This window comes from Rhinoderma darwinii, chromosome 6 (assembly GCF_050947455.1).
Source record: "Rhinoderma darwinii isolate aRhiDar2 chromosome 6, aRhiDar2.hap1, whole genome shotgun sequence".
NCBI classification, from domain to species: domain Eukaryota; kingdom Metazoa; phylum Chordata; class Amphibia; order Anura; family Rhinodermatidae; genus Rhinoderma; species Rhinoderma darwinii.
Genome location: NC_134692.1, coordinates 123,832,587 through 123,847,924, shown reverse-complemented (window position 1 = coordinate 123,847,924; position 15,338 = coordinate 123,832,587). Strand labels below are relative to the sequence as shown.

At 42.5% G+C, this 15,338-nt stretch overlaps 1 protein-coding gene across 2 annotated transcripts in view; it reads left to right on the top strand.

Moving 5' to 3' along the window:
• The window catches only part of TECPR1 (tectonin beta-propeller repeat containing 1), a 64,972-nt gene extending 54,813 nt beyond the window's left edge, over positions 1-10,159 (top strand). For both annotated transcript variants that reach the window (XM_075830262.1, XM_075830261.1), the window contains exons 24-25: positions 5,697-5,816; positions 6,850-10,159. In XM_075830262.1, coding sequence (XP_075686377.1) covers positions 5,697-5,816; positions 6,850-7,038 — 309 coding nt within the window. In that variant the 3' untranslated portion in view covers positions 7,039-10,159. The remainder of the gene's footprint in view (positions 1-5,696; positions 5,817-6,849) is intronic.
• The last annotated feature ends 5,179 nt before the right edge of the window (positions 10,160-15,338 follow it).

Below are 15,338 nucleotides of genomic sequence, written 5' to 3'. Positions count from 1 at the left end.
ACTATGGGACACCTTATAAAACTTTGGCCGAAATAAAAATGTTGTCGTTGGCAAAAATGGCACAACCTTTTTTTTATATTCAGAAAATGTTCGACGGGTAATTGTGAATTGGGTGTAAACACTGCCCAAAGAAATTGCTTCTATAGTATAAGACCGGTCTGAGTTGAGGTGTTGCATGTTTTTGCCCCATTTTTACTCCTTTTAGGCCCTCTTCACACAGAGTTTTTTGCAGGCAGAAAATTCTGCCTGGAAAAATCAGCTCCAGTTTTTTTTAAGTGGTTTTGCACCACAGGCGTTTTTCTTGACGCGTTTTTGTACCTCTTTCTTCAACCGGAAAAAACGCAAGCTTTTTTTGCCAAAAAGCACGGCAAAAAGCTCAGTGTGAACAGGGCCTTACTGCTAAAGAAAAATAATTATGAAATATTTAACCCCTTCCCCCTGCTGGCATTCTGGGCCCTAATGTCCAAGCCATTTTTTAGATTTTTCCATTGTCACATTCGAAGAGCTGTAACTTTTTTATTTTTGCGTCGGCATAGCTGTATAAGGTCTTGTTTTTTGCGGGACGACTTGCAGTTTTTATTGGTACCATTTGAGAGTAGATGCGACTTTTTGATCACTTTTTATCACATTTTTTTTAAGTCAGGATTAACAGAAAACAGCAATTTTTCAATTGTTTTTTATTTTATTTTTTACGGCGTTCACAGTGCGGGTTAAATAATGTAACAGCTTTATAGTCGGGGTCGTTACGGACGCGGCGATACCAAATATGTGTAACTTTTTTGCTTTATTGTAGTTTTTTTTAATAGTAAAGCATTTTGTAAGGGGAAAAGCTGGGTTTTTCATTTTTTTTTTTCACTTTTTTTTTTTATTAACTTTATTAAACTTTTTTTACTTTTTTACTAGTCCCACTAGGGGACTTCCCTATCCTCCGATCGCTATTATAATACACTGCAATACTTTTGTATTGCAGTGTATTACTGCCTGTTCGTTTAACACGGACAGGCATCTGCTAGGTCATGCCTGCGGCATGATCTAGCAGGCATTCGCTGCAGGCAGACCTGGGGGTCTTTATTAGACCCCCGGCTGCCATAGAAGACACAGACACTCAGCGATTTTATCGCCGGGTGTCAGTGAGATGAGAGGGAGCTCCCTCCCTCTCTCCAAAACCATTCAGATGCGGTGCTCGCTATTGTGCACCGCATCTGAAGGGTTAAACAGGTGAGATCGATACTAATATCGATCTCACCCGGCAGAGCAGGGACGCCCCCAGCCCTCAGCTGCTTCTGGCAGCTGAGAGCAGGGAGATTCCACGGCTCCCTGCTCTGTTTACTTTATTCTACAGCAGCGACGTAGTTTGGCGGCGCTCTAGAATAAAGCCCACTAATGACCGCCGTAAAAAGACGTATCGGCGGTCATTAAGGGGTTAACAAACATCCCTTTAGTCCTTCATTTTGCAAAGATCTTATGGAAAAATATTTCGTTTATAGGGCTATAAGAAAAACATTCAAGACAAACATTGAAGATAAGGCTACATTCACACGACAGTGAAAAACTTCCATGTGACAGCCGTTTGTTGTTTTTTTTTGTTTTTTTTTAAAAAAAACATTTTTATTAACAAATTTTCACATTTTGTTGTTAACAGGCAAAAAGATCACATATAATGTGCTTCATAGCTGATCAACATTTAGGGCGGATTTACATGAACGTGTGTGTTTTGCGCACGCAAAAAATGCGGCGTTTTGCGTGCGCAAAAGGCACACGACATCTCCGTGTGTCATGTTCATATGGTGCGTGGCTGCATGCTTTTCACGCAGCCGCCATCATTATGACACTCCGTTTGGATGTTTGTAAACAGAAAAGCACGTGGTGGTTTTCTGTTTACATTCATTCTTTTACTGCTGTTGCGCGAATAACGCGCGTCCCACGGAAGTGCTTCCGTGTGGTGCGCATGATTTTCACGCACCCATTGAAGTCATGTGATGCGCGAAAAATTACGAAATATAGGACCCACGCTGCGCAAAAATCACAGACAGTCTGCACTGCCCCATAGACTTGCATAGGTCCGTGCGACACGCGTGAAAAAGCACGCGGGTGGCACAGACGTATTACACGTTCGTGTAAATCCGCCCTTAAATTACAAAATAAAGAACAGAAAAAAATCATGGCATATAACCAGCTTCCCATAATAAAAGAAAAAACGTATTTCCCTCTACCTCCGATCACGACTTTGGCAAATACAATTAAACAGCACATAGAATTAATGAGAGTTAATGATCCCCCTCAACAACCTCCTATCAAGATATGAGGTGCAACCCCCCCCCAGAGTGCCTTTCAGAAGTTCAGCCGTTTTTTTAACGGCCGTCACACTACCGATTTCAGAACAATGCAGTTCTATGGGTGTATTTACATGGGCGTATTTTTTAACGGCCTGTGAATATTGGCCGTCAAAAATAGGACGTGTCCTATTTTTGGTAGTTTTCACGGTCGGATGGCCTCAATACAAGTCAATGGATCAGTTTTTACTGGCGGTTTTTCAGGAAATAATCCTTGTAACGGCCAGTAAAAACTGATCTTGGCCGAAGACTCCCCGCACACAGCGCTACTTTGAGCGCTGAGCCCAGGGAAGCCCTTGACATTACTGTCCATAGAAGGACAGTGAAGTCAGGGCTTTCAACAATGGAATCCCCGTCCAGAGCAAGATCTCTGGCTGGGGACTCCAGTCTTGTAGATAGCACTCTCCTGAACAACTCCACCCCCATCCCCCGTAGATGGCACCACTGTAGCTCCCTGTAGGAACAGAATCCCCGGTGGCCAGAACCCGCTCTGGCAGGGGACTCCACTCCTGGAGAAGTTCCCGGCGTCACTATCCATATATGGACAGTGACGTCAAGCTGTTACTCCTGGAGCGGAATCCCCTGCCTGCTCTATCAGGGGATTCCTCTCCTGGAGAAGCCCCTGGCGTCACTATCCATATATGGACAGAGACGTCAGGGGCTCAGTCTATGAGGAATCCTCGGCTAGAGGGATTCTGTTCCTTCAGTAAGCTACAGTGGCGCTATCTACAGGGGAGGGGGATGCTATCTACAAAGGGGAGCTGCTATCTTCAAGGGTGGTGCTAATATCGGGCCGTGCTATCTACAGGGGGTGGTGCTATATGGGGGTGTGGTACTAACTACAGGGAACACTGGCACTATCTGCATGGGCACTGTGGCACTATCTACAGGGGACACAAGCTATCTACATGGGCACTGTGGGCACTGGCACTTTATATGTGCATACTATGTCACTTTATATGGGGACACTGTGGTACTATGCGGGCACTGTGGCACTATCTATAGTAGGTACTGTGGTACTATGTTGGCACTGGCACTTTATATGTGGGCACTATCTACAGTGGTTTACTTAGGTACGATGTGGGCACTGGCCCTATGTATTGACAGTGACGTCACGGACTTCTCCGGGAGCCAGTGGCGTAGCTACCAGAAATAGCGGCTGCTATGAGACCCGCGCCACCAGCTGGAAGCACGCGTGAATCTGGTCCGTGTGTGTTGCGTTATGCATCAGTGTGCTTTGCGAGGGGTATGCGTTATTCACGCACTCGCAAAGCACTTTTTTTAAAATGTATTATTTTCAATTGAATTGATGCGCAAATCTCGCACCGCACACGGAATCAATGGGTCATATTTCTTTAAGGGTATATTCTCAAGTGGCAGAAATTTCTGCGACTGTCCCATTCATCTGAATAGGGTTTGCTGAAAACCATTTGCATACTGTGGAAACAACTCCATTCAGATCAATGGAACTGGAATTTCTGGAACAAATCTGCCGCTTTGCACACTCAGCTGTGATCAGCGCTCATCATCGTCAGGCTGGAGACGGCTCACATAGAACATCGGAATGTGAACATCAATGTAAACCGTATTCAGCCTGACACGGAGCGCCGATCACAACCGAAGATGCAGGGGGCTCACCTGAGCGCTTCGGCACCATCGTTTCAGCAGCCCCCACCGATCCCATCTTTTGATATGTCTATAGTTTGATGAAAGTGCAGTCACTCTCTAAGTAGCTTCTCATTTTAAGAACTTGTTCTGCTAGTTACATCCGCGTTCCTTCCTCCACATGCATAAAATCTGTGTACTGCTGTGGTTTTGTTCCTTCCATACTCTGGAAAGCCGCCTGCAGCAATTAGATTTCTTCCACCAGGACTAGGGAGAAAGACTTGTCAAGAAGGGCTCCCTAACTTCTCTCCGTAGTGCTGAACTATAGCCATCAATAGCCTAGAATCCCCACTCATGCTTCACTACAGTAATCGCAGGTATACATGGAAACGGAGAAGTACTGGACTATCAGATTTTCTGGACTGTTGGATGTTTTAATGACTAACACAATTGAAGCATTTATTACTTTCTTGGTGGAGTCTTCCCTTGAAGCTAATCCCAGGTCGCAACACTGGTCATCTCGTATGGTGATACAGTTGTGCTTCTACGTTAGGCCTGGGAAACAAAAAACTGCATTTTTAATGGAGGAAACTGCTATGATGTGGATCACTGGCAGAGATGTGTAATATAGATAGATAACACATGAATCAGACAAGAAACTTGACTGTATTTAATATTATATTTATATATCCTATCATGTTCTAGCAACCAGACTGCACTTAAAGGAGTTGTGAAAAAAAGAAAAGGGTCTGCTTTTTTCCCCTGGAACAGCGCCACACTGTCCATTGGTTGAGTCTGGTATTGCAGTTCAGCTCCATTTATTTATTTAAATAGGGAAAAGCTGCGATATCAGAAAAAGCGCCACACGTGTCCATGGTATCCGAGGAAGAAAAGGTGGACTCATTTTTTCTACTACTAAATAACCCCTTTAATCTACAGACTGGTTTTGCCTGCCTATGCCGTACAAAGTTTTTCGTTTGTTTTTTAATCTCAAAAAGGGCCGTTATCCTTGACCCTGATGTTTGGCTTATAATGTGATATGTCCGTGTTCAGACTGCTTGAGGGAAAGTAGCTGGAGTCTAATAATGAGCCTAAAAAGCTCACATTGTAGAAGCCAGTAAGGAAAAGTAAACTCGTCTTACATAATTATCATGTGAATTTTTATTGAATTCACAATTGGGCATTTTCTGCCCCGATCATGAGAACGTTCAGCATTAAAGGATTACTAAATGTAAGGGGTATCCCAGTTAATAAGTTTAAAACCAAATAACCCCTTTGTAATAACTCATTAAAGTCTATCAAATGCCGGACCGGGATACATATAGTGTCATGCTTACAGTATGTCTTTGCTCTGCCTCCCCTTAGTGTATCTTGCAGGTTGTGGTCGTTTAGGTTGCCTAGCAACCACTTGACGTCTTATCTGGGTGACTACCATTGTAATATGTGTATCTACAGATGCAGAATTTCTTTCAGCTGCACAGTGGACTGCCTCTCCATGCTGCACAGACCTGTTTTTACACAGACTTCCTACTTAGCAAAAGGAAGGTCTGAATAGATTGCACAAGTAATGCTGTTTATGCAGCATAAAATACATGCAAAACAAAGGAAAAGGGTTCAGGAACAATAAAGATTTCAAGTTACAGGCTGTCTGTGTATTCAGAGGGAGGCTTGGTGATTGAGGAGAATGTGGTGTAGATTCTGCTTCCACTGTTACCTTTGTTTATTAAACTATTTCTTTGTGTTATTTACCATTTTTAGATTTGGGTGATTGCAGATAAAGTACAAGGCAGCCACAGTCTGAGCTGTGGTACCGTCTGTCATCGCTTAGGGGTTCAGCCAATGGCATTAAAAGGACAATCCTGGGATTACGGGATTGGGGTGAGTACAATATTTTTATTTTTTACTTGGATTATATCATATATATATATTTTTATTTTTTTACTGAAAGCCTCCGTCTCTTAGTGCATACTGTCCATTAACAATAATAAGACAGTATGCACTAAGCGCCCTCTTGTGGTGGTGGCAGGTAGCCAGAATATTATCTTTTGAATGCACGAAGGGCATTTGGAGCTCTGTTTTTAAAAAACTGACCTAGAGTTTGGGACCTAAAAAAGAGAAAATAATATAATCTGGTGACAGAGCCTCTAAGTGAATCTTAACCTTTTAAGTGGACTATCTCCTACATAATCTGATCGGCGCTGTAATGTAGATAACAGCAGTGGTTTTTATTTTTAAAAACGATCATTTTTTAGCAAGTTATGACCAATTTTAGATTTATGCTAATTAGTTTCTTAATAGACAACTGGGCGTGTTTTTACTTTTTACCACCTGGGCGTTGTACAGAGGTGTGTATGACGCTGACCAATCCGTGACCAATCAGCGTCATACACTTCTCATTGTTCCAGCCCAGCTTCTTTCACCTCACAATCACGCTGGAACAATGAGAAGTGTATGACGCTGATTGGTCAGCGTCATACACTCCTCTGTACAACGCCCAGGTGGTAAAAAGTAAAAACACGCCCAGTTGTCTATTAAGAAACTAATTAGCATAAATCTAAAATTTCTCATAACTTGCTAAAAAATGATCGTTTTTCAAAATAAAAACCACTGTTATCTACATTACAGCGCCGATCAGATTATGTAGGAGATGGGGCACTTATAATCTGGTGACAGAGCCTCTTTAAGGGCAATATTTTTGATACCTCCTTCATTCCAGATATCATTCGTTATTACTTTTTTCTGCTGTTTTTAATTCCAGAGCTTTGCTTTTCTACTATTAGTTTCTTTCCACTTTCCCTCTGTTTCTCCATAACTAAACATTATAAAAAATGTCACCAAACTAAATTTTTGGCATGTTTTTGTGATAATAAAATGAAGGTAACTCACTGATAGTGTCATTCTGTCTTTTCAGGGAGGCTGGGAGCACGTGACAGTAAGAGGTAATGCAGGCTACCACAGCGTCCAGTCTGAAACCAGCTCCACAAAGACCCTGAACATCAATGCAGATAACAAAAAGGAAGATCCAGCATCGTCTATTAGTCTGAAAATCCAAGCGGAAGTGCAGCAAGTTGCTAGAATCAACAGGCACATGCCAGATTAGAATATTAGAATACGAGGACTGGCAGAGATGATTGGTTATATGGTATCTGTAGGTATTTCTAGTTTAATATGATATTTATTACATGTGGTTTCCTTTTTGGCTAGAGCTACACAGTGACCTTTGACGGACACAGGACACATCCTGTTGCATATTAGCCATTTTAATCTGTCGCCGTCTTCTGCTAAACGGGTGCAAGAGAAGGTAGCCGTTCCAGCTGCGGGGCACCTGAGGAAGGTGCGTGGTCTTCAGACTGCAGTGTAAGACTTCAGCATAGCTACCGAGGCTAAAAGTTGTTGTTAGCCCCAGCATTATGGAGGGAAGAAGGAGGTAAAAACATCCCTTCTATCGTAGCATGCACAGGAATAATCATTTAATAAGCAAACAATTACATTATATTTAAATGATTTCCCCTTAAATGGTGTAATTGTGGTAACTGCATGGTTCATTCCTGGTGCACAACTCCTCCTGCAACTACATCCTGAAGATATGGAAATTAAGTGTACGCTATTTATTTGTAAACTTTTTTTTTTTTTTTTTTAGATTTTATTATATTTTAGACATTTGCTAAATTATAGGGATATTAGTTTCGCACAGGAACAGCACTTACCTTATATTTCGATGGTCAGTCACTGCTTATATATATTGGTCATTGTAGTTTATATAAGTGAATCCATCGGCATTAAGATCCCTTTTTTAAAATTATTTTCCAGTTGTGTGATCAAAATTTGTTATATAGATGTGCCTCAGGATTCATTATGAAACGCAGATTTTTTTAATTTAAAATTGACGTCACCATGTTAACATCTTGTTAGTGATACACATTGTTAGCTGGACTGACTGGCTCACTGACGGATTCGGCTCATAGCAACGTCCTGCAGCTTCTATGTAAGGTGGATACATAGACGATACAACATTTTAAATATATATAAAATGTGTGTGTGTATGTATATGCTCCTATTTTAATTTAAAAAACGTCACTAAAGGTTTACATAGCCTTTAAAGCACTTTAAACTCATGGAGCTGCTCTGAGTCTCCGGTGACAATCCTATGTATCCTCGCATGAAAGATTCAGCGGGTACATAGATGATGTTACATAGACTGCTAAATCTATTGCTAGAATGATGTGAGTAAATATTGTGTGTATAGGGTTTTACTTATCTAGGGACCCTAAAATGAAAGCTAATAAAGAAGTCTTTGGGTCAAGTCATATTGTGGTTTAGTTACACCATGTACCTAAATTGCAGGGGGCATTGCATATGTGCTGGGTACTATATAGCCAGTACTCGTGATAGGTCAATGGCACAATTTTAACATAAGCTTACATATATAATAGTGGAATGGGACCAAAAACATATATACTGCTATAGGCCAGTGAAGAAGTTCTGGGAATCTCTAAACTGCTCCTTCTCACCATTTTGCACACAAGCCCTTCGTTTAAAGTGTTCCTTATTTTCCATGAATTGAGGCACTGCAGACACCATTACCCTTCTTGGTTCTGCTGTAGATTCTGCTTCCCCGCTGAGGCAGAGCAGCCTTGTCCTGCCCTGCATCACACAAACAACCCATTTATTTGAATGGGCGCTGTGTGTAATGTTTATTTTCCCCTGTGGTGGCGCTGCAGGGAAATTGAGCACTAACCGCCAGGTTTGCCCACAGATTACAGCTGACTGTTAGGGGTCCAGCAGGGGCACACTTTGTGATCAGCTTTGTCATGTGACCCTTCTAACAAGTAGGGATTGTCCTAAGCAGAGAACCCCTTTAATCAATAGTCAGGCCGCATTCACATGGGATTATTTTGTAGCAGTAAATAAGTATCTTGTGCATTTCTGGAACCTCCATACTATTGCCCAGTTTGACCAAATACATTCACAGCCCAAGTGTTTTCCTTTTTAAAGAGACCATTCTTTTCCACTTTAATGAGAATTGTAATTCATTGTCCGTTCTCAAGTCAGATCCATGATAACTCAGTGATGTTTATAATGACTTCACAGTTACGTCTCCATTAATAACCTGCGTCTAGAGGCCCTTTTACATGGGCCAATGATCAGGTAAACGCTGAGAGGTGATGGAAATGTATTGGGACGAGCGATCATAGTAACGATCGCTCGTCCTCATACATTACTGATCATAGCTCCTTGTGTAAGGGGCAAATGAGTGCCAATCAACGTGTTGTCTTGTTAATCGGCGCTAGTTGTTACGGCCAAAATTGGCCGATGTAAAAGGGCCCTCAGGCTTAGGCCTCATGCACACGACCATAGCCATGTGCACGGCCGTGATTTTCAGGTCGGCCGGCAGCTGACTGTCAGCCGCAAACCGCCCACAAATCGCGGGCCATGCACATGGCCGCGGCCATTATTTTCAATGAGCCCGGACCACAGAACACGGCCGTAATAAGACATGTCCGTTCTTGGCTCCCGGGCCATGCACGGACCGTAAAAACTACGGTCGTGTGCATGGCCCCATTGAAATGAACGGTGACTTATTTATCAGCGTGTGCCGTATTCCCAAACAGAAGGGAACTTTGTCTGGGGGATACAGTGCTCCCTTTCAGGTTCATTATCAGTAAATCTGTACCAATATCTGTGGTCACCAGTAGTTATTCTGTGCAGCCCACTGGAGTTAGATTGTAGTTTAGTATTTATGATTTATCTTACTGTATACGTAGTTCTTGTGCACTGTAGGAGTTCTCTCAGTTACGTAGTTGGCGGTTGTAGTGAAGTACAATATTTCCTTTAAAGATGGGGTAAAAAATAAATAAAGCGATGTTAGGTGACCGGTATACATGTGTCTATGAAAGGGGCTCGCTGTCCTCTTGGCTGTTCCAGCGAATATCAGGTTTTTGTACCCACCACATTTTTTTTCCCCCCAAAAAAACAGCAATCCCTATTCTGCAAACCATTCCAGTTTTTGGTTAAAAGTGTGAAAAGGAATAAAAAGCGTGAAATTCTCTCCTGTGAAGCCCCTTTGGCATTTGCGTCTTAGCTATTCCTGAAGAACACTGCACAATTTCATATACGTTGTATGTTATAGTTAAATATACAATATGATAACCTAAATGACTGTGGTATATTCTTCCTGATGTTTTTGCCGGTTTCTTGAATTAAACACTGGAGGCTAAAGAGACCTGTTTCCGTGTGTTTGCTTTGTTATATGGGAAAAACGTATACGTTAAACGTAGGCTGGGGCGGATGCCGAACAGTTACATACTGTAACCTCCCCTTATATTACATGAGACCCAAAGTCCATTATGGCTTCCATATAACGTGTACGTCATAAAAATCTTTTGAGAAGCTCATGACCTCTACGTTTCACAGATGCTGACGACATATGCCATACATCACCAATAGGCTCCCATGTTAAAAAAAAATGTATACCATTCGGTGTCCATTTTTTACGGGATCCAGTTGTACAACATCGCAAAGTCTACTACTCTAATCTAGACCTAAAAAAAGGTAGAATAACGTATACCAGCCTGACTGAGACCAAAAGGACGCTCTTTTGGTCTCAGTCGTGATAATGGAGCCCTATAGACACGTTAAGCCTGTACGTCGGGAGCTTTCCTGTCATACGCGGTAAACCTAGGGCAAAAGTTTGATGTGAACAGTAAACTGGCATAAATGACCGTGGCGCTGCCATAGAAAATTTACTCTGGGGCATAGCAGGTTAGAGGCCAGTATTGGGCCTTGTACCGGGGTTGTCAGAAATATAGGAATCAATGTAAAAAAATAATTATTTTTTCTTCCAAGATATGAATTTGTCATAGTCTGGATGATTCATTTGTAATAGGCGATTTTTTTAGTTTGACGTTTCGGCCTATCCCAGACCTTTTGTCACAATCGCTTAACTGAATAAGAGGGGTATCGAAATTGAATGAAACGGCATCTGCCAGACGCTCTGAATGGAGTGGAAAATACACTGCAGAAAATCGACAACAAATCCGCTACATGTGTGGGTACCCGAATAGCACCTGAACAGTCCATTTCCAGGAGTGCAGTCCATCGATTTCTCTCTACAGCATCGTATACACCAGTCTATGCTGGAGTGAGATACGGTCTTCAGCGGCGTTGTGTTAAAATGTTAGACTGACTAAATAAATGAGACAAGACGACACAATGCATATAAAGTCTATTTATTAAATCTTTACATTGTCAATGCGGGTAGCCCTGGTCACTTATATATAGATTGTAACAGATCAGTATTGTACCTGGATTCTGAGGGTGTCACGTCCTGGTGAAACTAGAACGACAGCCATACATAGAACGCACTACGTGGTGTGCGGGTAACACAACTTCAGCTTGACCGAGCGTGCATGTTATTGCCTATGGAGCTGCCATAGAATCAGACCGGGCAGACCCAACCTTTCTGAATCTTTTTTTTTTTCCCTGAGAGCAGATGCCTCTGTACTGTGCGTCAATATTATTGACTCTGCCCCATAGATATATCTGGTTATAGGGTTTATACGTCTATACATTTTCCAAATCCAGCACAAAAAAACATATAGGAGATCTTTCTATTTAATAAATTATATGTTTAGTTGCTCTCTGGTAACGTATAATATAAATGGGAAAGATCCCAAGATCCATTTTTTCTCTTTTTCAGAGAAGTATTTGCAGTTAGCCAGCTGAAACGATTTCTAGATAAAAATGGATGTAGCAGAGCTGAGTTTGATATTGACCCATTTTTTTGTGTGCACCAAGTTAGTGTTTGTTAAAATAATTCTGTACGTTTACCTGCAATCCTATAGAAAACTCCAAAGATCTATCATATACATTAAAGGGGTTTTCCCATCAGAGACATTTGACATATCCACAAGGACGCGGCCCCCTAAACCCCGTTCTAGCTTTTTGTACTCTCGCTGCCTCCCGGCCACTTACTGATTACGTGGTCGAGAGTTACGTAAACCGCATTACTCGCTGAGCTACGCTGTTTCCGCGTTTCTTGTTTCCTCTGTTACCCGCACCTATCAGACATTTATGGCATATCCTGTGGATATGTCATAAATGTCCCTCATGGGAAAACCCCTTTAATATTGTTTTTTAGGCCTGTGTATTATAAGGCTGGATTCACACGAGCATGTCATGTCCATAAAGGACGGAATGTATTTCGGCAGCAAGTCCCAGACCGAACACAGTGCAGGGAGCCGGGCTCCTAGCATCATAGTTATGTACGATGCTAGGAGTCCCTACCTCGCTGCAGGACAACTGTCCCATACTGTAATCATGTTTTCAGTACGGGACAGTAGGTCCACGGAGAGGCAGGGACTCCTAGCGTCGTACATAACTATGATGCTAGGAGCCCGGCTCCCTGCAGTGTGTTCGGTCCGGGACTTGCGGCCGAAATACGTTCCGTCCTTTACGGACCGAACATGCTCGTGTGAATCCAGCCTCACAATGATATAATGTTTTACGATATAATTATATTCCAAACCGATATATAGCTACATATTCTGGAGCCAGACCCTTCTACAGTTGGGATGCCATCCTTTGGTGGTGCTGTTTACCATGAGAGCTCTTCAAGATCTCCACGCTGCAGGACCCCAGGTGAGGGGCTCGGTGGGCTGGGAGATTGCTCCTGCCTTGGGCAGAATTGAATTATAAGTATGAAGGGGGCACTATGACGGCACCCTAAAGTTGGACTACTTTTTGAGTACTGTGAAACTTCAGCAAATGTTTAACTTTACCAGTGATGTCATTTGCTCCCATGTCCCTGCCAACTGGCTAATGCCACAAGAAGGAAATGCAGGGTGATCAAACAACATTTTTGCAAACTCCTAAGCCAGAAGATAAACAGTGATTTATTTTAACAGGAGAAGCGAGCACGCATGCTAACCAGGTACACGTATAGGTAGATAACATTAAAGACTGTCACTTGGCAGGGAACTCCTTCCGTTGTGTGCCCCTCTGGCAAAAGGAAAATTAATTGTTCCAAACTTTCCTGACATTTCTTTGAACGTTCATCGGTTGCATTTATTTGGTTTGAAAATTAAACCTTCTGTACAGATCCTGCTCCTCGGAGATCTCTACATGATCCGCTGCCAGAAGATTATTGCTACTGTCACAAAAAAACCAGCAGCACCCAGCTAAACCGCCAATGCAAAGAGATGCACAAAGGCAATTCATCACCTCCATCCGCCAGTCACCTCCAGGCAAAACAGAAGCTGACAGATGAAGACATTTCGTACTATGATAGGTAACTGTCTCCTAGACATCTGTCTCCCCTTATGTGCTAAAGACATAGAAGTTGTTTGAGGAAAGCCTTAGACATATTTTCAGCTGAAAACTTTTTTCTAAAATGTGTGTGTGTCTATTAGGGTATGTTCACACAGGCTATTTTCGGGCCGTATCTGTCCCAAAAAACGGCTAAAAAATCGGAAGCAGAACGCCTCCAGACATCTGCCCATTGATTTCAATAGGAAATACGGCGTTCTGTTCCGCCCGTGAAAAAGAAGTGCATGTCACTTCTTGAGCCGTTTTTGTAGCCGTTTTTCATTGACTCTAGAAAGACCGCTCCAAAAACGGCAGTAAAAAACGCCTGAAAATCAGGAGCTCTTTTCCCTTTAAAACAGCTCTGTATTTTCAGACGTTTTTTAGTAAGCGTGTGAACATACCATTACTCTGAATAAGATGGCTGCCTATTGTCTTCTACCTAAACTTAGTTGTGTCTTATAGTCCACAAACATGGAGGTCAGAAGGATTTTTAAAACTTCGTAACTGAGGCAGAGAACTTTTGCTATTGAGGGGGAAATGTGAGAGTTACTCCATGAGACCGAGCTGTGGCTATCTCTGTGGCGGCCATTTTTTTTCTAATGGCCGCATGCAATACTACATTTCCACTGCAGTGGTAACGAATAGTCAATGGCAACTTCCCCTAGTAAAATCAGCTAGGACGAGACAACCCCTTTTATACCGGCCACCAGCTCTTCTACTGTAGGGTGAGTGACAACATTGTCCTACAAGAGATTATGGGTCCAGCAGTGTCACCTGTCAGCCACAGCCGCTGTTGCCTAGCAGCAGATTGATGAAAAATAATGTAATAAACACTAGAAGCAAAACAACCAGCAGATATTATTCACATCCTCTTATCTTTCTCTAGCATCTTGAGCTTCACCATAAGATTAACGGCAGATGTATGAAGTTTGGGAATGTCTCTAGCATGGATTCTCTCCATATACCCCCCCCCCCCCTGCAAGTTACTAGGATCTAAGCAAGGACCGTTGTGCCGCATTGTCCTTCATCCTCCGCCAGAACCCACTTGTTCTACCCCACAATCCCTACTGGATGAGCTTCACTGTACAGTAATACCATTCCCCATTATCTACAATAATTACAGAAAAAAAAAAACTTTCCTAGTTTTACAAAATCCTTCCATTTAATCTAAGAAATACAATTACTAATAGAAATACAACATGTTTGACCTTCAATAACATCAGTATATATTTTTTCACTATTTTTCTTTCTCTTTTTTTTTTCCCCAGTGCAACATGAATATTGCAGCAGGACAGTCCTTAGTGCAGCTCCAAAAGCAGCTGGTTTGGCCTATCAGCTACTGCTTCTGTAGAGCAGACAAGGTATATAGTATATAATATATATATATATATATATCAGTCATGATCTTCATATGCTATCCTCCGATGGGCCCAGGCTAACCGCCCCATTCATATGGATGAGATTCGAACAAATCTCATCCATACGTTGCAAAACATTTCACGCACAGAAATCACAGCATGTCCTCCTGTTCTGGATAGTCACAGTGGATTTCACCCTTATCAGTGCAGAAGGGGCAAAATCCGCAGGTAACATGCGGATTTTACTTGCGTTACATGCAGAAAATACACTGCAGAAAATCTACAACAAATCCGCTACAGGTGTGGGTACCGTAATAGGCCCCAAAAGTCCAATAATAGTCCAGAATACAACCCCATTTGGAGCCGACTTTAGAGCCAATGACTTGCCACTAGGGTCAAAAATAACCTATAAGACATTTATAGATGATATGTCCTATGTGTGCAATGACAACGACATTAAGGCTATGTTCACACAGAGTTTTTTGACGCGGAAACCGCGCCGCAAAACTCGTCAAGAACGGCCCGAAAAGGCCTCCCATTGATTTCAATGGGAGGCGGAGGCGTCTTTTTCCCGCGAGCGGTAAAACCGTCTCGCGGGAGAAAGAAGGGACATGCCCTATCTTCGGGGCGTTTACACCTCTGACCTCCCATTGACATCAATGGGAGGCAGAGAAAGCGTATTTCAATGGCCGCGGGCGAAAAACGCAGCGAAAATCTGCATGCAGGGAGAGGAAAA